A 26521-nucleotide genomic window follows, 5' to 3' on the forward strand; every position below is an offset into this window, starting at 1 on the left:
AGCAGGTTGTATTTTTTTTTCCAGAGAAAGCCCTACAGATCATAGTTTAATATAAATGAGAAAAAAGATAACTATCGTAAGATAAAAAAAGCCTATATAGTATTATTCACAAATCACGTATAATAGTTTTACGAAACAATAGTCTCCTCTGATATTTTCTATCTATCCCTTTGTCTGAATTATTTTTCAATCTATGCGCATTTATACCTACACGAAATTATTCATTGATCGATTCAAAGGACATCGAGTCGCATACCTTTTATCGGGGTGATTATTTCGCAAAGGATGATGCGAAGGGACCTTTGTCTCGACAAGCGAGCGACAAATCTCGCTCCTCTTTGAGGGGACGAGCTCCGGATGCGATGCAACGCACTACGTCGACTCAGTCGGAACGCAACGACGAGCAGGAGAATCGTTTATTGTGCGAGCTCGATTAATCCTCCACCATCGCCAATTTCGCCGAGGACTCGCCTGGCTGACCGGCAATAGCTCGCCGGGGTTCGCCACGTAGTCGGCGAACGTGTCCCGGAGTGAAAAGTTATGCTACGCGGTAGCCGTATAACTTGCCGTATAAATGCGAGGCTCCCCCGTTCGTCGTTCGCTCATGGCGTGTTGGTGACAACACGAGTTACGCATTATTGCTTGCGCGCGAGTGCGTTACGCGCGCGCGGAAAAACGATCTTCCGATGTAGAGAACGTGCGTTGAGAAAATTCAAATATCTTCTAAAATCAAATACGGGATAAGGGAATGGATGGCACAATCAGAAATCATTGATATTATAAATATGAATAAATAAATTGAAAACTTCAAATGGGATAAGAATAATATTAGGATTAGCATTAAAATTTGTCCCTCTCTAAGATACTAACCTTCGAAAACAATAAATTTGAGGGAAATGCCAAAAGAGAGATTGCACCATTTATAAAATTTTGTTTATAAATGGCCCAATTTTTCAAAGAACAACTGACATTTGATATAAATTAGTGAATTATGTTTGAAATGAAAACGTTTAGCAAAATAGGCAAACGCATGTGTCCATACAAGTTTGGGACGTAGGAGTAATGGCTGAATTAGCGAGCACGAGTGGAAAGGGACGAACGTAGTCAGACCGCGAGGCGTCGGAAAACCATCACAGTGCAGTCGCGACAAAGAGCGGTTTCAGCGAAACGTGGCCGCATCTCCTTTACGAATCGCGAAGAATAAACGGCTGAGTAAACGGAGGGGAACGACAGTAAGAGAAGGCGACGCGATACAACACGACGCGATGCTCGAGGAAACATACGAAGCGGGTGGCACAAGAATCGCGACGACGGAAAAAGGAACGAGACGCCGACGTCCCGTTGAAGAGGAAGGACAAGTGCGACGGCGAACGAAGGCGGAAAACGACGGGCTGCAAAAGGACGACAGAAAGAAAGAGCGAGGGAGAGAGAGAACAAAAAGAGAGAGAAGAGGTAAAGAAAAGGAGAAAGAGAGACGACGGCGTACAAAGAGCGTGTGCAAACGCGCCAATTACGAACTCGTCCGAAGACGGCCATTAAGAATCGCGACAAACAAACGACCAGCCCTTTTTGTCGTCCTCCCGAGGAGGCCTCGCGACGATCGTTCTAACGATCGTCGGTATACACCTTCGCGTGATTTCTCAGCCGGCGGAGTGGACGAAGAATCGTCACCCCTCTTCCCTGACTTCCCCCCGTCGTTGCTACTACCACCAATGCCGTTGCCCTTCTTTACCCCGCGCGTTATTCGCCGCTTCTCTTCGAGTTCGCGAATGGTTTCTTTGTCGAGATTCGCCTCGCCTTTGATCTCGATGGGAGAGAACGTCGCACCAACGTGGTCATTCTCGTACGGTTCCGACGCCGCGCGCCGCGCCGCGCCGCGCCGTCCGGTTCGACCGGATTTTCCAAGGGGGGAACCCTGCGTGTATGCGCGCCGCCGCCGCGCCGTCCGCGTGCGAGCGCGAATCAAATGCCAATCGTACCGAGATCTTTAAGCAGCTTTCATCACGCTCCGCATCTCCGTGCCCCGTCACAATGTTTCCGCCGACAGTTGATCGCACCGCTTTTTGCCGCGTCGCGGTAAATCACTGATAATCAGAGATGACAGCGGTATTGTTTCGCCATTGATTGGTTCGTCTGCAGCTCTAATTTAGTACACATTCGGATAAAATTAGTAACTTTTTTAACTGCAAAAATAAAACACGAAGAGAAATTAAAAATCCTTAATTACTAGATTCCATTGACAAATCGGCAATAAAAAAAATTGCGATTATATATATATATATATATATATATATATATATATATAAGCGATTACATAATTTATATTAATTTGTGATTTTCCGTTAATTACCGTTAATCGCAATTTTTTATTGCCGATTTGTCAATGGAATCTAGTAATTAAGGATATATATATAGATAAGGGGAGATATATATATATATATATATATATATATATATTCCCTTGTTCTCTAAAATTTATTGTTTATTATATGTGGGTTTCAACTCAATATATCATATATCATGTATTATTTTTTCAATGTTCCCAATATTAAATATTGCATCGTGTACGCATTAGGTACGCCGGCAACTATATATAATGCGCTTACAGATCGGCGAGCCTTCGGTCGACGATGTACATTATCGTTGATCGATTTACGTGTTTTCTAAGCATCTGCCCGCAACATCGCTACATGCACAATTCGTCGATTGTTAATAATCGATTTGCCGGTAACTGATAATTATTTAATTAACAATTAATTATTTGCGGCTGTTAACGACGTGAGTGGCTTCGCGGCATCCCCGGGGGCACTCCGAGGTTAATTACCTCACAACGTTCAGCCGACTGTGATATCAATGTACCTAGTTTGTGCTGGGGAAACCGTTAAATAGTCATATGCATTTCCAATCTGCGTATCTGCGTATCTGTTGTATCGGAACGCCCGTCGGCCGTAATTACAATACGCAGCAGCTTGCTCGAAACTATCTGTAGAAATGTCTCGGACCTTTCGGGATAAACGTCCTTTTTTTATCTGTAAATTCTTTCTCCTGATAATAGAGATAATAGAGATTAAAAAAGGCAATAGCGCACAAAAATTGTCAAATAATGAATCAGCTCTTATTACAATGGAAACGTTTTTTTTTTTCTTTTTGTAATGGACCCCTATTGGAGAAAGGATCACGATAAGTCGTGACTCTCAAAGAGGAGATAAATCTCTTTGTCTCTCTCTTATTTGTCTAGATTAGACAATTGAAGCAATTGATAGATAAGCAGTAAAGATTTAATGCTATGGATGGTCATATTGTTTCAGATAATGATAATTTTCGGTTTTTCGTCATATTCCTTATATCGATGGAATTTCGGAACGCTTTTGTAACAATATTAAGAAATTCAACTTTCAAACTTCATATTGGTTTAAATAAACTTAACCACCTGATGAAACCACACAAAGATAAATTGTCTCATGATACTCGTAGCAACGTTGTGCATAAAATTTGTTGTCGGGATTGTGTTGCTTCTTATGTTGGACAGACCATAGTAGACAACTTAGAACTCGATTCGAGGAGCATCGTAGTCAATTCAGCAAAAATATTAAAGACTAAGTACTCGATTTCTTTTCAACATAGATTAAATGGTCATCAATTTGGCTGAGATAATATAAAAGTCTTGGATATTGAGAAATCTTATATTAAAAGAGTATCTCTGAAATGTTCTACGTCAAAAAGCAAAATAATAGCATCAACCTACAAGAGGAAACATTAGATCTTCGTAATGATTATTTACCGATTATCGAGAGACTTCCACGTAACTGAATTCTATTCTGTTTGTTTTTATTTAGTTTTGACTAGGTTTTTTTCTGTTATACATGTGATGTTTTATGATATTGATTTGTATTTATTTCGCTTTGTAATCAAGTCTAAGCCTTCAGTCGGTGCGCTGATTTCGGCTCGAAATTATTGTCAGTACTGCAAAAATTTTCTTGACAAAAAACCGCTTCGAATGTTAAAAGATATATGCTAATGGCGCGTGTATGTTAATTCAATATGTCGTAGACGCCCCTCGTTGTGCTCCGAACGAAAGAGAACTTGCCCTTATAATGGCATAGGTATTTTACGAATTTATATAAGAATGATCCATGAATGGGGAAGAGAGATAATTCTCACGTTATATATTATACCTATTTCGATTTTTCTAGTCGCGCACGCTTGAGGTTTTTCAATTAAATTTTTATTTTCTCTTAGAATCAACAGCGTTCTCTTACCCTTCGATGGAAGGCGCTTAATTGTCTCGCTTAATCCGCACTACAAAAGCGTAGATCATCATCGTAATATAGCTTTTAGTAATTTATTGTATCTCGACTACGCCGTCCGCGCCATTCCTCCATATTTTTCATTTTTTGTACGACCGATAATTTATTACATCGCCACGCAATGTAATAAATCAATCGCGCGTGTATCGGCCGATCATTGCGAGCACTTTTCCGCGTTTTACGATCAGAATCTTGGTCGTAAACGCGCCAAGAAAAGTATCGAGTCACAAACTCGGGATTGCGCGCGCGTTCCTTCGCTTTTTTCCCCTCTCTCATCCGTAAATCTAAAACGACTTTACGCAAATAGGTAGGCTTTTAGGTTTTACGACGAAAAGTACCGGAGGTAAATACGGTTTAACGCCGTACAAATAACGCTGCCGGTCTCGGAGCTCGGCATCGTTTCGAGTAGACGGAAGAGAAGCAAAGGTTAATCAGAGGCGTCGTCAGGCTGGACATAAAATTGGGAACCGCCGCCAAGAAAAATATCCGCCCGCGCTCATTTACTCCGGTTTCATCTTCATTCGCGCACCACTGAAAGATGTACGACGAAGACGTTTCGCCACGTGGCGATGTGCAATAAACTATAACGGCATCAGTCGTCCATCGCATCGCATCGTTTTCTATGAAACAACGATCCAATATTCCAGGACTTAAAAATAACCTACTGTAATAATCGCTATTGACGTGAAATAAACTGCAGCGTCGCGCGGGGTCTCGTACGATTTAGATAGAAGGAAAATTTCAAAAACAGCAACGTCTGATGTTTCCACGGTTTTGACATACCAAAAATTCTAGTTTCTCAATGTGATATACATATTACAAGTGTATCAAGTTTATCGATATAGTATATTGAAGACTAGAGACTACTACAACGTTAAATCCCTAGTGTTAAATTAAAGTTAAAATAATATATTTCGACATGATAGTTAAAAATAACAAAATGTCAACTTATAATAAAAGGTTTAAATTTCTTTTAATATTTAACAGTGTATGTGTACAGCATCGAAATAATGAATATATACATTGAGATGAAGAGGGATATGATTGCCTGGTGCAATGTACGTGGCTAAATAACGATTTATTTGTAATTCCTAAAGTTCTCTCATTCTCGCGGTGGCAAGAAAAAGAGAAAGAGAAGAGGATGGGGGAGAGAAAGAGAGAGATGAGAGGGACAACAACCACGCGCTCACGTGTGTCGCAATGTCCCTTAACGACTGACGGCTGCTGGAGAACCGGTCGACCTCGATACACCTCGAGGCCCGGCTCTCCCTGTACATATTACACACCGAGTAATATACGTATTCCCGATACATATACATGGTGTACGAGATGGGATTTTGCACAATCGCTGATGCCGATGCCGCCGCCGTCGCCGCTCACGAAGTTAAAACTATACCGTGGAAAATCGGTTTTACCGTGCCTCGTTTAAATAACGGATCCCACGTTTTTGCGCGACACAAGCCTCGCTGCACTGCCTCGCTATTGTAACGTCGCGCTCTATTCTACTCCACATGGTGCATCCATGGGTGTATTTAACTTCAATGGGCGCGGAAGGTCGCGTTGTTCGGGCGATGCTCGGGCTTACCTGGCTTTTTCCCACATCCCGAATACCGACGAACTTCAAATATGTCGTAGATCAGTTCGTAAAAAAAAATGTAATTTTTACAAATCATAACGTAGATATAGAATTAATCTTAAATTCTGAGAAAAATATGTTCTTTTGTAAGAAAAATAAATTCTTTCTTATAATCTGTAAATTAAGAGTTTATATTTCGGGGATTCGTAATACAACTAGAAAAAAGACTATTATATATATACTTGACTGATGGCATTATACGTTCGTCAAGTCCATCAAACGTTAAATTAATAATATTTTTCCCAGACGTAAAATTATTAGATTATCTCTTAATTAATCTGGAAAATAAAATCTAGGAACGCTTCAAGCCGTCGGTCTTGTTCATCAGACCGTAGTATTCTTACGCTTCTGCATTCGCGTTGTAACACACGTTATAAACGCACACGGCGACATAATGGCGTACGTCGATACGTTCGACGGATCAATTTACCTGTTCCCAGTGTGTTTCACAACAAGGCTTATCGTGTCGTTGCCGAAGCGAACAAGCACGCGCGGCGAGTACCGCCGACAAATCCGATGGCCATTAGCGCCATTAAAATCTTGTTTAGTTGCGTCAGAGTTCGAGCAGATTTATCGCGCGATTGCACGGTGACATTTGCCCGCCACTTCTAATTATCTGATACGCGTCCAGCCTCCCCCTTTCAAGATCTCACACGTAGCTCCGGAATCGCTTCGAGTAATTAGCTTCTTTACCGTTTAAGTAATATTTCGTAACGCCTACGAAACCCGTTGTAATCGCGAAAAATTGCTTGTTTTGTTGTTATGTTGCGGCACAAACAGGATCAAGCGTAAACATTTTAGTGCCGCTTGCATAATAATACTCAAAACACGATAAAAATACAAACAGGTTGCGCGCGCGAGTCTATTTCATAAATAAAATTTAAGTTATATTTAGTAACTTCATACATATATCCTCTTTTTTGATCCTTTACAAGGTATAAATAGATGATCAGATATGCGAATGTAAATATAATATAATGTAGAAAACCTGTCACGGTTTCTTTGGCTAATTTCTCTCTATAAATAAAATATTAGAAATTAGATTATTAATATAATATTCTAGTTAGAAATAAAAATTTCCAGATACAGACTAAACCTCAGAAAGGAGTGAATTTTATTTTAGGGGAATTTTTGCTCGCGTGAGAATAAATTCGACAAGTACAAGTCTACAAGTCGACAACTCTCAATAAGTGCCAAGAAAAGTATATCAACAAACAACATGCAATTGAATTTTTATTAAGGAAACGCGACCATCAGATTGGTCGTTATACATATGAAAGGAAATATGAGGAAATCTTTGGCACTCTGTATCAAATAAATCTGCAATTTTAATTTAACGCAACCTGCTGCACGAGAATTAAGCGCGGCATGCGTAACGCGCGATTTTTCGCGATTGCGGTCGCTCACCCGGCTTTAACACAAGCGCAGTCACTACGCTACCGCGATAATCGCGGCGGGCAAGTGAACACCAACGGCACGCTCGACGATCTAGCCGAATGATTCAACCCCCAATTACCTCCTGGAGCGTGTCGCGGCCGACAATATCGGGCCGGTCGGTCCTCTCTATGACGTAAACCGCAAGCGGAGAGCCCGGGCGATTAGCAAAGAGCGGCGATGCCGGTAGTATTACGGCGTCGTAAGGTACTCCCCGTTCGTGAAAGTAACGGGCCACGCGTTTATATTTTTCAATGCAACTGCGCTCTCGCAAGCGCGCGCGCACACGCTCGGTCGAGCCGAGTTTATGATTTTGCTTAATTAATGGTCTCCTCGTCGGCTACCGCCCTCCGTTCCCTGGTCCCCCCACCTCCTGGTGCCCTCCCGCCCCCACCTGTTCCCGGCCTCTCGCCGCTACGAGCGGCGGTGGCGGCCCGGCGGCCATTAGCCCGCACGGATTGCGCAATTTCGGGAAATTGCGAAGTAATTCGCGGTTGCGGTCACTCTCGACGGCAGAGACGGCGACGACGCTGGCGAGGCGACGCGGCTGGTTAACCAGAAGCACAGAAAAGAACTCGTGGATTCTACGAAAGGACTGGCCCGCCGCGATCAATCCGGCGAAGAAACGGAAAAAAGAGGGACAGGGGACAATTATATCGGGAGAATCGCGCCCGATTGAAGCGACCGGCCAATTCTGCGAATATGTGTCAATTTGGATGAGTTTTATGTGTATAAGAGAGATCGAATACCGGTTTAGTTTGGCTTGAAAACATTTTAGGAAGTCTTCACGAATAGTGATGTTATGATGTAATAAGAGAGCTGTTATCTGCCTGATGTATTACACACAACTAGTGTTTTTCTAAAAGAATTTTCCTAAGAAAAAATTTTTTCAACTTTTAATTTTTGGACTATTTATTCCTAGATATTTGTAACTAAATATGCTTTGTTCTTTTGTATAAGCGGAATTAAGAAAATATAATAAAATAATATTACTAAAACTATATTGATTACTTAATAAATATTATGTAATTAAAATCATATTAATATAATGTGAATCGCTTATATTGATATTGGTTTAACTAATCCTGAGTAAACATTCAGAAAGAATGTTGAAGAAAAAGAAAGAAATATCCATCACTGTAAGGCACGTGGCCACGCAATATTAGCGCGAAGCAGATTTTCTATTTGCGAAAGATATCGGCGGTATTCTGGATTGTTATTGTCTACCGTTGCCGTGGCGATTTGTTCCACCCTTCACCGTTATAATTACGTTACCACCACACAGATAGTTCCCGTTGCGTTCGTTATACTATCGCCACCATCACCACCACCATATTGTCTATAATTCGTGTCTAAATGAGAAATCAGATGTAAAAGACGAGAAAAAGAGAGAGAGAGAGAGAGAGAGAGAGAGAGAGAGAGAGAGAGAGAGAGAGAGAGAGAGAGAAAGAGAGAGAAGAAAGGTAACAACTTATTTCAAAAAAAGAAGGCCCGTTTAAAGTGGGCCCGTCTAAAGAGAAAAAATAAAAAAAGAAATGTCTACGATACCGATGCTATTCTGAGTACTGAGTTCCCAGTCTTTCATGAGGATTTCTCGGGCAGGTCAGGATGACGGCGACGTGGGTACACCTATAATGCAGACAGTGATTGTCACATAGACTGGCGTAAAACATCGTGTTACGCGAAATTGTCGAAAGTTTATTAAAGTACAGTACTATAGCTATCTAAAATAAAAAAAAGGGAAAGAATATTGAGTGCACATTTTAAATAAGTATACTACAAATACACAATTTGTAGATTAACTTGCACACGTATGCTGTACAGATAATTGACACTAGATTTAATCTAGATTTTATAAATATTATTATAAATAAATAGTAATAACTTTTATCACACATTATTAACTTCTATACGGTCTTGTCGAACTATAATTGCGATTGATTTAATTCAAGCAAATAATTATTTTCTCACTACAAAACTTTTGTATCTGGCTGTAATATTAAATTAAAAAAAAAGATGTTCAACAAAAAGAGTCCAAGTTTTCTTCCGTTCGTTGAACAGGCATGGTTTACGATCGAAAATCCGCCGAAGCAAAGCGCGATAATTATATCCGCGTGCGAGTTTTTCTTTCGAAAAGACCGGACGTCCTAACTTTCACACGTGCAACGTTTCTGCGGTGAAATCGGCGCGTTATACTCGTAAGTTGCGAGGTGAGTAACAGTCGCGACTCACCGTTCGCGGTTACGCTTACTAGCGTCTTCGGAAAGCGTGGAGAGCAATGAGACAGCTCTGCCTCTGCACGCATGCATATATTACCACAAATGTGTGTAAACACACATCCCCTCGAATTACCTCGAAACGACACGCACGGCGATAAACGTAATTTCGTTTAATTTCGTTTAATTAACAAAATCGACCGTTCGTTTACGGCACACGTACATGTTAAAATGAGATTTTATTGTACATTGGAGGAAATAAAACCTCGTTAATTGTTTTATTTAAAAAAAAAAATACACGCGCGCATGTTGTGTATATGCGTGCGTATACATATACGTGTGGAAATTAGAAGACGAGCCGAACGAATGCGAGTCAGAATCATTGTTTTAATTTAATAAACATTGAATTTAACTTGTTGATAAAAAGAACAGTGAATAAAATAGCGATCGTAAATCGAGTATTTTATCGTTGTAGCAATATGTGAACAAAATTTATAAAATTTAAAATTAATTATCTCACATGTACGTAAATTTAGAATACATTTTCGAGTCAAGTCGAGAGAAAACATTTCAAGAGTTTATAAAAACGGAATTATGTTGAAAGCTCTTCAATGTGGTTTATATACCTATGTATGGTAATGATATGAAGTTAAAATATATCGGAAAGTTGTGGATATATATGGTTGGGCATAAATTGATTTTTAGTCCTATAAATTACATTCGGGACAGAAAAGGATTTTCAAGTCCACCCAAAATCTTTAAAAATAACATTTATTATTTATATATCTATTATTATTATTATTTAAAAATAAATTAATTTTTCCGAAATTTTGCCTATATTCGTTGACGTATAAAGTAACAAAGATACATCAATTCAACATTGATAAAGATATATAAATGAAATCAATCAATCAGTATCACTAAAATTTATAAATACAATCTATCTATATTATTTCATATTTTTCGCATATCAATTGTAGCCAACGTGAAGTAAGAAATTCATATATAATAATAAATTACTGTAAAATTTGCGTGAAAAGCTAATGTTATAAAAATAACAAATATTATTGTGTACAATAACGTCTAGATATTAATACACAGTTGGAAAATTTGTGTACTTTTGTAAAAATATCTGCTGGTTAAAGTTTTTGTGTTAAGTAATCAACACATTCATGTGTAAATTTAACACATGTCTGCTATATTAACTGATTTTAACAGATATAAAATGTAAAATTATTAAAATAATTTAAAAAATATGAAGTAATACAATTTGCACGTATTTATTAAATGTGTTAAAAGGAGTGGGGAGAGATAACTGCGTGTTACTTATATTCTTCGTGTGATTTCAATGTGGTCTCGACGCGTCTCGACGTGTTTCATTGCCTTGTTATACTGTGTTATGATAAAAGTACTATCAGAACTATTTTATCTACTTTATCTTTTGATGATGGACGTACATTTTTATTAACTGTTACTATGGGTGCGTTCGGGGAGTGCATTATCAGCGTTATTGTGTTATTCTATCTTTATTGTTTATTAGATGTAAAACAAGGATAGAATAACGCAATATGTTACATTCATAAAATGTAAGAAGAATATTTCTTATGTTAATTTCAAAATGAAAGTTATGTTAATTGCACTCACAATTAACTTCAAATTACGATCAAAATTACATTTCTCTTTTTGAAATACTAATGTTGAAATATTAACATAGTATCAGTGTCACCATTTAACATGTTACGTTAACACAAAAATTTGAGTGGATCGTTTGGAACATGTAATTTATGTTAACACAGATTTTCCAAATGTGTATGTATAAAAAAAGTAAAATCTCAATAGTATCAAACTCTAACAATTAAATCGCATTTTATCTATCAACTCTGAATAACTAAAATTTCCGCTCCATTGGCCTTTGCAATTTCCTATTTTTTCTTTTCGCAGCAGTTCAAAAAACAAACGGTGCGGAATAATTCATCGCTTTGACAAATTTTTCGAAAAATATTCAGCATAGAAATAGTATTTCACGAACACGTGAAATTGTTGCAATTTCTGTTCCGCGCATTCGAATGGCATAACGAATAGTTGATTTTTTTTTTTCTGGAACACATCTCTGTGTGTACATGGCATCGGAAATATTCCTTTAAATCAGAAACATTCCATGGATGTGTCAATTCTCGTTTGTTTCGACGCATTGCTTGCTTTTCTGCGTTCACAGATCACAGATGTCTAGAATATCGGTGTAAATCTATATCGAGCAATCATTTAACAATAAACTGCAACTAAGGAAATGAATGCGTTATATGTACATGGAGGCAAGTTTTGCCAATTATTAAGAGAGAAATAACAGAGAAATGTTTCACATAATTATTACCGGGTATTAATTCCTGATTCTATGCAACTTAGCAATTATGACGGTAAACTAACGGAAAATGTGTTGAATGGTCGCGAACGTTTACATTGGTATGTGAATTCATTGTTAACGTATATCTCTCTGGACACGGCTCACCGCAATGGCGTCAAAGTAGTTTATTTGCGACGGGAAAGCTACTGCACACGGAAGAATCAACAATGGCGAAAAACCGGCCGAAACGGGTAGAAATATGTGAGAGGAAGGAAGAAAAAAGTAGCGGGTCTCACCGCAAGAGCGCCGAAAAGTTTATTTGTTTCATGTCTATCTACGGCGTAACTCCAAGTTCTTTTTTTACGTCCTTTGTGCATCGTTCTAAATCTTGCTGTCAGCAATATTATGCGCGAATACTTCCATGACAAAGAACGGCGTTAATCCGACGACAATCTGACAACAACGATCGATTACGAAACATTACTAACCCTAACCGACATTGTATCCTGAAGAAACTTATTCATTCTCGAATAAAGTATTTAAAATCTGCGCTTGGATTCGACTTGGACTTACTTCATAATGTCACAATTTTTACTTAATACATCGTTCATTTCCAATGCCTATAGTAACTCGACGATTATTGACGTGGATAATTCCAATAACGAAGAGTCTGCAGTTTGAATCTATATCGAGAGAAAAACATAAGGCGGTGGACATAAAATATTTCGCATAATGTTTTCCGATTTTCGTTTCTATCTATTTTTTTATTATTATCTTTTTTTTTTAATGGTCGGACACGACGCGACATGGAAGATTGTAGCCGGCAAAACGTAATTTCTCCTTTTTAATCCGCTCTTGCTCTGAAAGTGGAGCATTTTATGGCATGCGGCCACACCCTTTGGCCGTTTATATGTATATACGTATATATATATATATTATACATACATTTTTTTTAACTACTACTGAAAAATCCACACAACGAGACGAGTTCTCCTCGTATAAAGCCGAGTCCCCGCAAAAGAATGCGAGGTCCCAAGGAACGCTTCTCCTCTCTATGCGGAAAGGAATCTCGAGGGTGAAGCGCGCCCGAGGCATCATCCGACATCGGGCACGACGCCCGCGGCATCAGGAAGCTAAGTGCACCTGCATATTCATGCATACGTGCACGCATGCACGCGAGGTTCCTTAAACCGTATAATCCCGGGAATGTATTGGGTCAACAAAGAAGAGCTGTGGGGAGAGAGACCGAGTGCTCGTGTAAACTATCGCATGAAGCATTTTGGAGCTGTTTACGGTGTTTGCGCGTGTATTTATCATCCGCGCAGATCTAAGTGAAAGAGGGTCAATAAGGTTAATGAGGTATTACGTCGTAATATCACGAGTCTCACGCTGATATGAATCTTGCGTCTTAAACGCCCGCGCCGTGTCGCGCCGAAGACATCCAATCCAAGCGATAACATTTCACTCGCTCTACTCGATAATTTAGACCTTTCTTGATTTTGTATCATATTTCTACGAGGTGTGTAATATTTAGTATTGTCGGAAGTTGACGTATAAAATGTGCTATTTAAAAATTCCGATGTCACGTGAATATGTCAAACGCGAAGAATCGCTTAATATTAAACTCGACGTGTTTGCAAAAATAGACATCTAAATAGACATCTACTGCATAATTTCAAAATGTCGGCGGGTCATCTGGATTAGCACGCTGATATGTTTTAGGAGAATGAGCATTTTATTAATAAAATAATTTATCCATCTCCATAATATATTGTGAAGAAAATAAAGGTAGAGATCGAATATAAACTAATAAAAAAAATTTACAAACTGCTTAATGTTTTTTTTACGATTTTTCAGTTATTTAATATAGCAAGCATTATTGCTTGTTACTAACAATAAGTTTGCGCGTCGATTTAAACTGAAATTGCAGAGAGTGAACAACCACCAGCGGCAAAGATATCGCGTTCGCCATTAGCGAGCTACACGTTTACACACTTGTATTCGACTTGTATAACGGATCGCGATGCAGGCATTCATTACATACTACACTCACTACCTCCACGTGAACTACCGAAGCGGGAGTCAAGAAACGTTCCGTGACTTGAACACGACCTCCATTAGCCTTTCTCGATCAGATCGCTAATTAGTTGGCATCGGCAGGTGAGTTGCAGCCTCCGCTCCGCGCATTCGCGCTTCCTCTCTCAGCGTGTCTCTTTAGCCTTCGATTGCTTCGACATTCCTCGCAAATATTAAAACTTGAACGTGTATCAGGATCAGGCCGGAGCGTATAGAGAGATGAGACAGATGAGGTGAAATTTGTGAAGAAAAATCAGTGAATTTACACAGTGAATAAAGTGGTTTGCGAGTCAATGTGAAGAAAAGGATATTCCAAAGAAAAAAAAACCTGGAAATTGTTCTATTGCGCTCCATCTTATTTTGTAATATGGTATTATATATTACAATAAAATATATTTAAATTTTAAACTGTAAATTATATTTCTCCTTGTAAATTTTATAACATTTTTCCAATTTTGTTTAAGAGCGCAAGAGAAAGAACGATCATATCAGATTCCTTTTGGAGGGAGGATCCCTTAAAGATTCTCGATCTGATGATTGACGTAACGATTATCAAGCAGCAATATGACAAGATCTTTTGTATCTTGTGACTTTGCCTCTTTTGAAAACCATCGATCGCCATTCCGTTCTCCGCGAATGAACCGTTAATCGTTTGACGTAACGGCAGAAGCAACGCGGGCGGCTCGGTTCCGCGGCGGCAGGGCAGGTTTCAGGTGGCCGGTGGTCGGCGGTATCGCGAAACAACGTGGAATGGCGAAGAGCAATGGATAACCAGCGCGCAATTAACACAGCAGAAGCCTCCGCTTGATTTTACACGAGCCGCCCGCGGTAACCACCCCGTCCACCTCCTCTTCATCACGATAATCCACCCCCCCTCTCTTTCTCTCTCCTCTCTCCCTCACCCTCGCGGCCCGGGCTCGAGCTCGGCGAATGCGGACGGGAAGCGCGCGGCGCGCATTTAATTTGCAAATGCAGATTGCTTTCCATTTTAATATAAATTGTTCGAAACAAAGGCAGTAATTATGCCGTGCTCCCGCGCTTTCAAAATGGCGGGGCACTCGTTACCGTCTCACTCTCGATCGTGCTCTCCCTCCGTCAAAATTCTCCCCCCCTCCCCCCCTCTCTCTCTCTCTCTCTATCTCTCTCGTTCCTCTCCATAACAGATATTATAGCATAGAGCGTGTGCGGAAGCAAGAACCTGTGCAGGATGAAAACGAAAGAGAAAGCGAATCAATCAGAGCTTGCGTACTTATATGAGAACGTGTGAGATTTTTGCGTCTTTGCGATGCATCCAAAACATTAGAAAATATAAAGCGAATTGTGTCAAAATCACAAGATTTGGCGTTTCTTCTTTTATTATATTAAAATAAGAAATGTCGAGATGCTAATAGTTAAAAATAATTCTCATAAACAGAAATATCTATTTTACGAAAGAGATAAAATGTTTTGATTATAATACATATTAATAACATCTATATCTACTTACATCTGCTTTTGGCATTATAGGCATCTAATTATAAAATTAGATGGACACGTGATGTGTTTTGCTACATTAATTCTAGTAAAAAAAACTGAAGTCTTATTATTGCACAATGTGTAATCAAAATTACTTCAAAAGTAAAATTTAATCATTACAATTAAATTGGCATAACTTGTAATTTATAATACATATAATACTTATATGTACAAAATTAAATGTCATTATAAGACTGCAAAGACAATTGAATTTCTATTAAATATCGAACATATGTACATTTTGAGACATTCTTATATTGAAAGAGTAAGTATATTCGAAATGTTTTAATTAGAAATGCATATGACATTTACCATCATTTGTCGGAAGTTTTTAATTTTAAGTGTTTAACTTTTTGTTAAAGTTACGCGAGATGCAATTTAAATTTTTTTCAATGGAAATTACTACAAAAGGCAAAACAAATTGCATTGTCGATTCTCAGAATTTAACTTGCAAAACATTTTATGTTATTAAGTAACGACGAAAATTTTCACTAAATAAAGATAAATACTTCTGAATTTATCAAAGAATCGTTGATGGAATATTTCAATTTCTTGCAAAATAATTCAAAGCAAACACAGATGTTCGTGTTGACTATGTACTTTACACATTATTTGAAGAACGAAATTGCCCAGTTGAACATTAGAACACAGCGGGAAGGTTAAGAGAGTACTAGCTCTCGTGAATAGGAGTTTAGAATTTTTCAGACGAAAAATTCTAAATAGTAATTCGTAATTCGGTTAAATGGTGTTTCGAACGAATGACTGGTTGGCTGTCCCATTAAAACGCTCCGAGCGATACGAGGCGGGCCGTCGCGCCGCCGCGCCCGCGCCGCTTTGACGAACCTCACCCTCGATCGCTGTATGTAGTGTATGTGAATGGCGGGGGAATGCCCGCGGGCAGATCAGCGCGGCAAAATTTTCGCTTTGCTCGCTGGCGCATGACGCAATGGGCATACATACATGCACACGACACTCGCAATACACAGGCGCACATCTTGCTCGCATCTCGACAGCAGGCCTTGACGCAGATAATAACGTAATTTAGCCGTGTGTATATCTGGGGGAGGTGGACGGCGGTGGCGCGTAATCGCATGAGTTGCTCTGCGTTGATGGTCTATTTGCCGCGTACTAATTCGCGAAAGCCGTGCGGCCTCGATTGAAATGCGTCTAGGGATGATGTTAAATCCGGTCAGGTCAGATAGTTACGTATCACTACTTCGCCGCTGATGGATATTACGAGCGCGCGAGTTTACGCGTCAATACCTATACTTGTCTCATTCTCTTAAAATAAGAAAACACATCCATTTTCAAATTGTTATTTCATACTCTTTTCTTTTTTTGCATTATTCACTATTATACATATTTATATAAAGTTTAATATAAAAATATTAAGATATCTATTGATCTCATCAGAAGATAAACTATATCCTTGAAACGACACGTGGATCCGTGTGAGCACGAATGATTAGTAACCAAAAGTCCTGAGTTTGATCCCAACCTTCATTCCTCATCATATGTCCCATTAAGGGAAGGAAAGAATTAAAAAAATAATAATAATAAGATGCTAAAAATTTTGTGTAAAATAACTGAAAAGTAATCGGTTGGAGACCAGTGATAAGATTAAATCTTATCCCAAGCACTTAAAAACCTCATAGATATACATCTCTTCCTAGATATTTTTTTACATTTTCCATTACACAAGAATTAGTCGCAGCTCTGTTGTGATATCGCGAGCGGTATGCGTATAGAATCGATGCGATGCCAGCCAGCGAGACGCTGACAGCCATCGCCAACGGTCGCCAAACCAGGTAGGTATATAGTACGAAGAACCAGCCGATGGTGGAAGCGTTCGCGAGCGAGCGCGAGGCTTTACGCGGTTGCCATACACGGGGATGGAGTGCGGAGTGTGCATCGCCACCAGTGAATTTGGCCGTAGGATTCGAGATCCTGCCGGCTCGCGAACGATGCACGGCCAACGTTCTCGGCTGCATCGAGTCAAGAGTATTCTGTCCGCTCCATCTGTCTCTCTCTCTCTCTCTCTCTCTCTCTCTCTCTCTCTCTCTCTCTCCCTTCTGCCCTCCCTCCCTCTCGCCATCTCTCTGCTTCTCTATCTTCCCGATTTGGACATATATAGGGATAGAACGAGATAGATAGCGATAGCATTGGACCCAAGAGTGAGTGAGAGGGAGAAGGAATGAGAGAGTGAGAAAGAGAGAGAGAGAGAGAGAGAGAGAGAGCCAGAGTACCAGCCGAATTCCTAGCATACCGCGGGGCCAACTGGTTAGCGAGCGATTTACGATATTGTAAACCGATGCGACGGCGGCTGCCGTGCCCACCGCCGAACCTCAATCTAATAGTGGCGACTCCAACCTCCGATGCTAGCCAAAGGCACGTCGCGTCGTTCTCCCGTGACTCTATAACCCGCGGAAGATTTGTCGCACGCCTTTTTCCGTCTATCAGCATCCATCAACGCAAGCACCGCGATCGCGTCTTCTATCGTCGTAATCCCGCTCGAACACAATTCCCTATGAAACAATTGTAAATGAATCCTGAGTGATCCACGGAACGGTCTATCCGGCGAAAACATGGGAAATCTAGTGTGCTTTATTAGGAATGCATGACAAAGATGCATCCAATAAACACATAATATTATATTAAATACTATACAGCAAAATTCGCGAGACCTTTAATTATGACGGAAAAGGTTAAAACATAATATGAAATGTAAGATACTGTAAGAGAAGTATAGAATTTAGATAAAAAAGTATAGAAAGATAAAATTTAATATAATATTTTACATATATTTACAGTTTACATTATATATTTTCAATGTTATTCTTACACGGTAATTCATACACAGAAAGAATCGTTTAAAGTATCCAAAAACTTGGCTAGATACAGATTTGAAAATAGTTTTGTTGAACCATTAAAATAATTATGTAGGACGTTCAAGCTAGTTGTCAAAACTTTTTGCAGCATCTATCATCATATACTTGAAAACGTTCTACAAAATTATGTTCAGATCTATATCTAATTAAATTTCCAGATACTTTACAGTTATTCTCGTCATCACGATGAACTGATAAAAAACTAAAAAACATTCAATCTTTTGTGCTGCTACTTATGATTAATCTAAAATAAAATAATTCAGAAGACCGCAACAAGCTCTGAGTTATATATAAACTATATGGGCATCTACACATGAGCTTGCATTTGAAAAAACTTATTGTTAGACCATTTGAATTAATTCATAAAGCTGTGCAAAATTTTTTGCAAATCTACGATGACTGATAAAAAATTGTACGAATCGTGATAATCAAAATTCATACTGATTCTGATTAAATTTTGCTCGACCAGGTCGAGCATCGAAAATGCGAATATGAAGCTTACATGAATAATGTGCGCGAATTGACACACGGTCGAATCTACATAATGTATCGAGATTCCCGGCATGAACATTCGCGGAAGCTAATATCAAATCGCCTGTTCGCGTGACTGCCGACTGACTTTTGTATTATCGACATAATGTTCACTGATGTACGATAATGATCGAGAGGTAACCAAACAATGAGCACGATCGATCCCCGATCATTGGCGTTACGTTGTTACGTGAAGATGTAATTAGAATTAGAAATTTCGGGAAGGTTCAAAATTGACTAAATCCATTAAACATAGTATATACCAATAAACATAATATTCAGTAATTTCTTAACTAATAAAAAGTTTATGGACAAAAGTCTGACAAGTTCCGAGAAATAATTATAAGTTTACTTCATTATTTTTCTCTTTAACTAAAAATTAAAATTACCATTTTATATACACTTGACAGATTGCGTGTTGAGATTCGTAGATGATATTTTTACTCCAAAGTAATTTTAACGAGCATACACAAATCTTCGTTATTTCAAAAAGGTAATTGATTTCCTTGAGCATCTGTGGCCTATTTTCCTCCCTGCAGTTAAAAGCCAAGCGATGCATGATTGTGTGCACATGTCGAAAAATCATTCGAATAAACATGCCGCTTTGAGATCGGTGTTCCGCGCACGATACGTTTTTTTGTCGCCTGCGCAGATTGCATATCTGCTCCGCCAATAAACCCATTTTTCTGGCGATATTGTGGAATGAATTTTTTTCATCACTAAGAATAAAGACTGAAACATCATTTATGATATGACACCGAGGAGAATTATTCGCTATTTTTGATATTGAGATTTTCATTGTGTATCGATATTCACATTTTCAACATTGGCTATGAAAGCTCTTTTCCAAAGAAAGATTCATACGTTCTCTCCAATGGCATAATACGACTCAATAAAATTTCATCGTCTACGTCAAAAACACGTACCGTAAGAGTGCGAATCACAGAGTGGACTCGGTGAATAATTAGCGACGACGGTGAAAGACGGAATAAAAGCAAGGCGTGGAGAAACGGTGGAAAAGGCAAAGCGACAATGAGACGCGAGGGGAGAGATCCGGAAGAGATCTCGCAGGGTATACAACACGTGCGCGGCAGGGAAAGGGTCGAAGAGAGAGAGAGAGAGAGAGAGAGAGAGAGAGAGAGAGAGAGAGAGAGAGAAAGGGAAAGAGATCGCATACGGTAATCTAGTTGCAAACATAGCTCGGGGTTGGAGCTCGAGTAGCCATGCGGAATAATGATATGTAATCGCGAAACTCTCCTGCAGGATCACGCGTGTGCGTAACGCGAGTGCCTATATAGAGGCGCGAGTTGGGATCCGGAGAATCGTTATGGAACAACCAAACATGCGCGCGCGCACCGCAATAATCAACCTCGGTACCGCGATAATCAACACGAATATAGCCAGAGTGACATTCAACTTTCGTGTTAATTGCAACTGCGTACACAGCCCGCGATTTCGCAATCGGATCCGTGAATCGCCACTTTAACGATTATTTCTAGATGAGCTTAAAACAATCCGTATCCGATATCGTATCCGTGTCTCGATTAGAATAATGGAAGAATCAAGAATCAAGGATTTAGGATTTTTAAAGAAAGTACTGAAACTCTGAGAAGCTTATTTTTCAATTTCAAGATCGTTCCACCCGAATCATTTTATTACCTGCACATTCGTAACTTCGTATAACTGATAAATGATGCATTCAGACTATTTTAAAACATATATAGTATATTACGCGTGAATGTGAATTGTATGTATAGAACAGATAGGTAAGTTCGCTGCCGCGAAAAAGACGACGGAAGAAGTCAACTGAATAAAACTCTGATCACTCTTGATTCAGTCCGATGTGTGAAACTATCAAACATCAGACTGACATGAAACCAACAGAAACACAGAAGTCATCCCGACTAATTGTATAAGGCTTGTATAAACTTTCATCGTTATTCCCAGATTTTAAATTCAATCTTAATACATGTTCCATTTATTTCCGCTATAATAAATATAAAAGTGTCATATTATAGCACATATAGACACGGCTGTCAATAACTCCGCCTTTGGCCACGAAAACGGGGATACGGAATTGCTCGAACGTACAAGACCCGTTCGTTTAACATCCGAGGAGAAATTAGATCCGTGATTAACAAACTAGACACGCAAACGCCGGCCGTCCGAGAGAGCAAAATTCCGCCCGACTCGAAGAGCTACCTACGAAAGCCGACCTAGAAGCGGATTTCCAACATGAGCGTCGAAGCAACTATCAGCCGCGCCTCGTATCGCATTCGTGGCATGTTGCGTTGCGCATAGACGATGCTCGGAAAATTTCTCCGTGAGCCTTGCCCGACCCCGGCCAGAACCGGCTGTATTTTGTCCCTTTGGGGCCTCCGAATCTCGCTGTCTATTCGGTATTTCGCGGCACCGTTTGTCCCCTCCTCCCTCTCTCTCTCTCTCTCTCTCTCTCTCTCTCTCTCTCTCTCTCTCTCTCGATGCTGACGCTACTCATCCTCGATTCCCGTTCAAACGCGCGTGCACCTGCGACTCGCGTGCAGTCGCATTTTTGCGGTCGGTGCGACCCGTCCCGGGGCCGTAAATATGAGCGTGATTACTTTTAATTCCCTCTATTCGATCCCTGACCGCTCCCGCCCAAGTGCATCCAGCTTTACCTCCCGCCTCTTGCCTCTCGCCTCTCCTCCCACATCTGATCTCTCCCGCTGCATCCGTCTGACCGCTAGTTAATCATGTGTGTTGACCGCGTCGCTGATGAATCCGCGTTCGCCATCGATGTCTGTATTATAAGCTTGTCCAAATTCTATTCCATATTAGAATAATTCTAATTTCCATACGTGTATCGTAAAAAGATCGCTTGAGATTCTTCGATGCTAAAGAATTCTCGAGAAGATTGAAAATTGAAAGAAAAGATATATTTGTTTTTAAATGAATATTTTATCTCGACAAAGTATTACATGTTTCTTCCATCAAAATCGAAGAAGTGAAGAAAGAAAACGTGGAAACCTGGCACATTTGGTATATCAATAAATCTCACGTTATAAATAATTAGTATAAGCACGAGATCATTATTTAAAATAACACATTGCCACGACGGAAATTAATTTTATAATGCTTTCCACTGACAAGATATGGATATAAAATAATAATACACACTTTGCTGGAGTAACCTGTGATCTAACAATAAGTGCGTTAATTATTATCGCATGTTTCAATGCTACCCGCTAAACTAACGCGATACGCCCCGTGAATTAACGCTCTCAAAAGTATAAACAATTATGAGAACGACATTTCCTCGAGGAAATTTATATTCTGCGCAAATTCTCGTAAGATTGCAGGTTGCAGATAAAGTCTCGGCAGCATTTGCGGAGGTTGCGCGCAATCTGAAAATCGTTGGGAAATTCACGGTATACCTACGTGCACCGGCAATGAACTTTCGTGAATTTACGACGACGCATCGGATTCGATAATTAAAGCCGAGAAAGACAGGCGCGCAGCGACGTTATCTCGCAGTTTGGCAGAACGCCAAAGGAAAGGAGACGCGCGCCAGGAACACGTGCGTGAAGCCACGCCGCTAATCGTGAATCACGCGCTCGAATCGGTTTCACGGGAGCGAAAATTCGCGGAGCCGCATAAGTATATGCCTTCATCACTGCGTAACACGCAGTGACGAACGAACCCGGGATAAATGAACGGGATGCACAAATCGATATCAATCGATAACTCCTTATCTCCAATCATTTTACACGGTGAAGGTATCAATAATTAGAATTATAAAAATTAATTCAGTTACTCCATGTGTATGCATGCATATATTATATTATATGCGTTATTCTTTTTTAAAACAATGTCGATTACATACAATATGTATTTTCCTCGTGATCGATCGTTTCCGCGCCGCGCCGACTTATTTCATCAGTATCAGCGTATAGTCACGATGCATTATATTATAATGCGGCGAACAGACGTGCACGCAATGACACACGATTACGAGGGCGTAAGGAGGGCCGTTCCGCGGTGATTACGGCGGAAGAAACGTTAACGATCGGCCGTAGTGATTCATTTGCTACGCCGCAATCGTTCGAAGAGCATACAATGCGATGGCGTATGCGATTAAATTTAGCCGAGCGAGGATGCATCTCTCATGCAGGATGTTGCCCAGATATATTATGATCGCGATGGCGATTATTATAGTAGTGTCGAGTGTGATCGGCCTGATCTGTATGGTAATGTGCGATTATTATGGGCGGCGTGTGTGAAATATTATTACGATCGACACTTTTGCGGAAAGTGATTCATCGTGTGACGATGTTACGCTCTGTAATATACGCGCTTTATCTCCATCCAATTTATTTTACGTTATTACAAAACGTGACAAACCCGCCGCCACAAAGTGGAAGAAAATCAGCTGTAATGAGCGCTCGTTATTGGGAATTTTGATGAACGCATCGATATTAAAACCTCGTCATTGAACAAATTAATTTATGAACGTATCAGTTTATATGACCCGAGTGCGGCATATAACGAGCGCGACGCGATAGATATTTAATCTATTTATCATGTTATTTGTAATACTGAACGCGCGTGTAGGATTGGAATTGTTACACGACAATCTTTGAATAAGAATTAATGAGCATGATGCATGTTATTTTTTTTTTAAAGAGAGTACGATAAAACCTCTTGCGATCAAACTTGCGTCTCCATACATAATTGATTAAGCACCAATTTGTCTCTGAATTTAAACGAGATTGTCAACGATGAAATCATACAATGTAATCGAATATCGCTGAAGTTAACAAATTTATAAACGTATTTGATAAAGAACTCAGGTTATGAGTGGAAAATGCAATTGTAATCTATATTTACTTCTTAATTCTATCGACAATGAATTAAGCAAAACTCTTCTTTAAAAGTATGCGTTTATTATCTTTAGCATTCCCAACGCCACAAATAAAAACGAATTTCCACCAAAAATCCACTTCAAGAAAAAGACTCGTCGACAAATTGCTGGTCGATTCATTTTCCAGAGTGTAACGTTTAAAATACAAGAAAAATATTTCAAAGAGAGAGAGAATCACGACCACATATTTTTATACGCTCCGAAATTTCGAAGACGGAGCTCCTGCGCGCTCTAAAAGCGGACACGAGATTTATTTAAAATTCGACGCCGCTCGAGCTCGCGCCAAAGCCAAAGGGACAAAGACGCGCCCCGCTCAAAGGACGCGGACGGAAGCTGCCGCGTGTTAAGGATGGAATTGTAAATCAAGCTGGAGAGATCCTTGATCCTTCGCACGAGTCGCGAGTCGCTCAAATGGCGCGAGCCGTACGTATGCACATATACGTACGCACACGCACATTTATATAAGTATCTGCTACTTAGGACTGCTCTTTTTCGCGAATAAATTCACACGAGAGAGAAGACTCCGAGGGGGCTGTCGCGACTTATCTTATCCACGGTGAAATTTAAATTCAAACCGACGTATACTGACACATACGTGCATGCGCGCGCGCGTATGTGTGTGTGTACGCACGTCTCCCAGAACCGCTCCGCAGCCTCTTCTCGCGTAGGAGGTCGGCCAAGGTGGGCGGATTGTCGGTCGGCTATCGGAAATATTTTCCAACGCCGAGAATTTATCGGGCGTCTGCCCGGAAATATTTGAAAATTCCTTCGACGACGAGGGAGGTAAAAAGGGAGAAGGGGACAGGAGGAGAAAGGAGAAAAAGAGAGAGAACAGGAGGCGAAACGGAGGCGCTCCCGGAGGGAAGCTACAAAATTTTTCACACCTTAATTAATTCCGCGAGAGGCAGGATTTCCAGGATCACGACGAGGTGAGAGCCTAGCGATCGATAATACGTTCCGCGGCGTTTATTCGCGGCAGCAATAAAGTCACGTCGGCGAAAATATAATCCCTTCGCTTTCGTTGCGAATTCTAGTAAGAAATCTAAGCTTAACAAAGTAAAAGGGAAAAAACGAGTCAATTTTAAAATCATATTAAGTAAAAAATAAAAAAGGTCACAAATGTTACACAAAAAAAAAAACAGAATTCAAAGTTTTTTCTCTGTAATTTAATTAATTTCTTAGTGTATTATTTATATATTTTTTCATTAAAATATCTCCACTAACAAAAATTTGTTTCACGCTCTTATACTCTCTCAATCATTAAGAAATTATTGAAGCTCTTTCGATTATCGTTACGTCCTGAAACAATGTCTTGCACGCACCATTTGTCGGATTTTTCGGAAATGACATAAAATCTTCGGAAGAAACTTTGCGAGACTAATCGTCGATTTCCGCGACGTGAAGAGAAACGGGAGGGTCTTGATCGTCACGAACGTATCTCCCGTAATATAAGGGTGGAGGAATAGATTACGACTCTTCACCCTCGACTGTGCTTTTCCGTCGAGAACGGTCGACATCCCTTATTGCGGAGACCCATGAGTTTATTGCGAACGACCACGTGGCATGTACAGGGTCTAGTACGATTTATGAGTGTGTATATACTATATATACATATATATTTGTCGCAGAGACAATTATCTTCACGAGCATCGACATCCGCATTTATTCGCGCGCGCTTCGACACTTCCCTTATCCGCGTCGCCAGAGAATTCCGCGATCGGAACGATGAGCGATGCGATCACGATCGAGTCGACGAGAATTTCAATTACTGACGTGCGTCAGCACGAGTGACATAAAAAGTGCTGAAAAACGAAAATTGAACTTCGTTTATAGGATTTAATCATTTTAACCTCCGATAAAAGGAATCGCCGAACGAATTCGTCGCGTTGCTGCGCGGCGGCGTTTTGCTTTCATTCAAATGTGAGAATAGCAACGAGGCGATGGATCTGAAATCCACAATGAATATTACCAGGTGACGATCCCGAACCATCCTCTTAGAATTACACTTGTTGCTCGGCATCTTCTCGCGATCTACAAAGTCGCTTCCGACGACTGCACTTTTATTGAACGAAAGGCTGAGTATTAAAAGAATTTGCGAAGCAATCTCCAATCTCCGCGCGTCGTAAGCTCGAATAATGATTTCGTTACAAGATCGGTTCGTTAAACGCTTACTATTAAGAGACAGAAACAAAGACAAAGATAGAAAGAGGGAAGAAAGCGAACAGTCTTATTTATTCAATCGTCGTTAATCATGATTAACCATTAACAAACACCCCCATTTTACCATAGATAATATTAAAGAGTCAATAAATAAAATTGCTTTCATCAAGAAGAAACATATATAATATTAATTTTTTTAATTCAAAATAATATTAATTTAACGAACAATTTTGATTGCCTTGAAATATTATCGGCTGTACAAATTGTTCTCGAAAGATTTTATTTTTAAATGAAAAAAAAAAAAACCGTTTAAAAAAGCGATTATTAGATTCAGAGCATTACCTAGTTAAAAGTTGAAGTTATTAGTTTTTATTAGCAAAAACATTAAAGCAAATTATGATACAGCCTCTTCTATAAAAATTTACACACGTGTAGGACTTAAATAAACAGGAAAGGCCCAGCATTTGAAAAAGAGCATACAATTCGGACTCTATTTGCCGTTATCGTATTTTATTCT

The 26521-nt window shown here is 39.7% G+C and overlaps 2 protein-coding genes across 6 annotated transcripts in view; one reads left to right on the forward strand and one right to left on the reverse strand.

The window, feature by feature from the left end:
* The window catches only part of LOC139810695 (uncharacterized), a 163103-nt gene that overhangs the window by 94262 nt on the left and 42320 nt on the right, over positions 1-26521 (forward strand). The gene's annotated exons all lie outside the window — the stretch shown is intronic.
* Scalloped (TEA domain transcription factor 1 homolog scalloped) overlaps positions 1-26521 on the reverse strand; it is a 166016-nt gene that overhangs the window by 90591 nt on the left and 48904 nt on the right. For 2 of the 5 annotated variants that reach the window (XM_071774457.1, XM_071774458.1), the window contains exon 2: positions 8926-9006. The exons of the other annotated variants lie outside the window; for them this stretch is intronic. In XM_071774457.1, coding sequence (XP_071630558.1) covers positions 8926-8962 — 37 coding nt within the window. In that variant the 5' untranslated portion in view covers positions 8963-9006. The remainder of the gene's footprint in view (positions 1-8925; positions 9007-26521) is intronic. 5 annotated transcript variants of the gene reach the window in all.

Source organism: Temnothorax longispinosus, chromosome 3 (genome assembly GCF_030848805.1).
Source record: "Temnothorax longispinosus isolate EJ_2023e chromosome 3, Tlon_JGU_v1, whole genome shotgun sequence".
Lineage (NCBI taxonomy): Eukaryota > Metazoa > Arthropoda > Insecta > Hymenoptera > Formicidae > Temnothorax > Temnothorax longispinosus.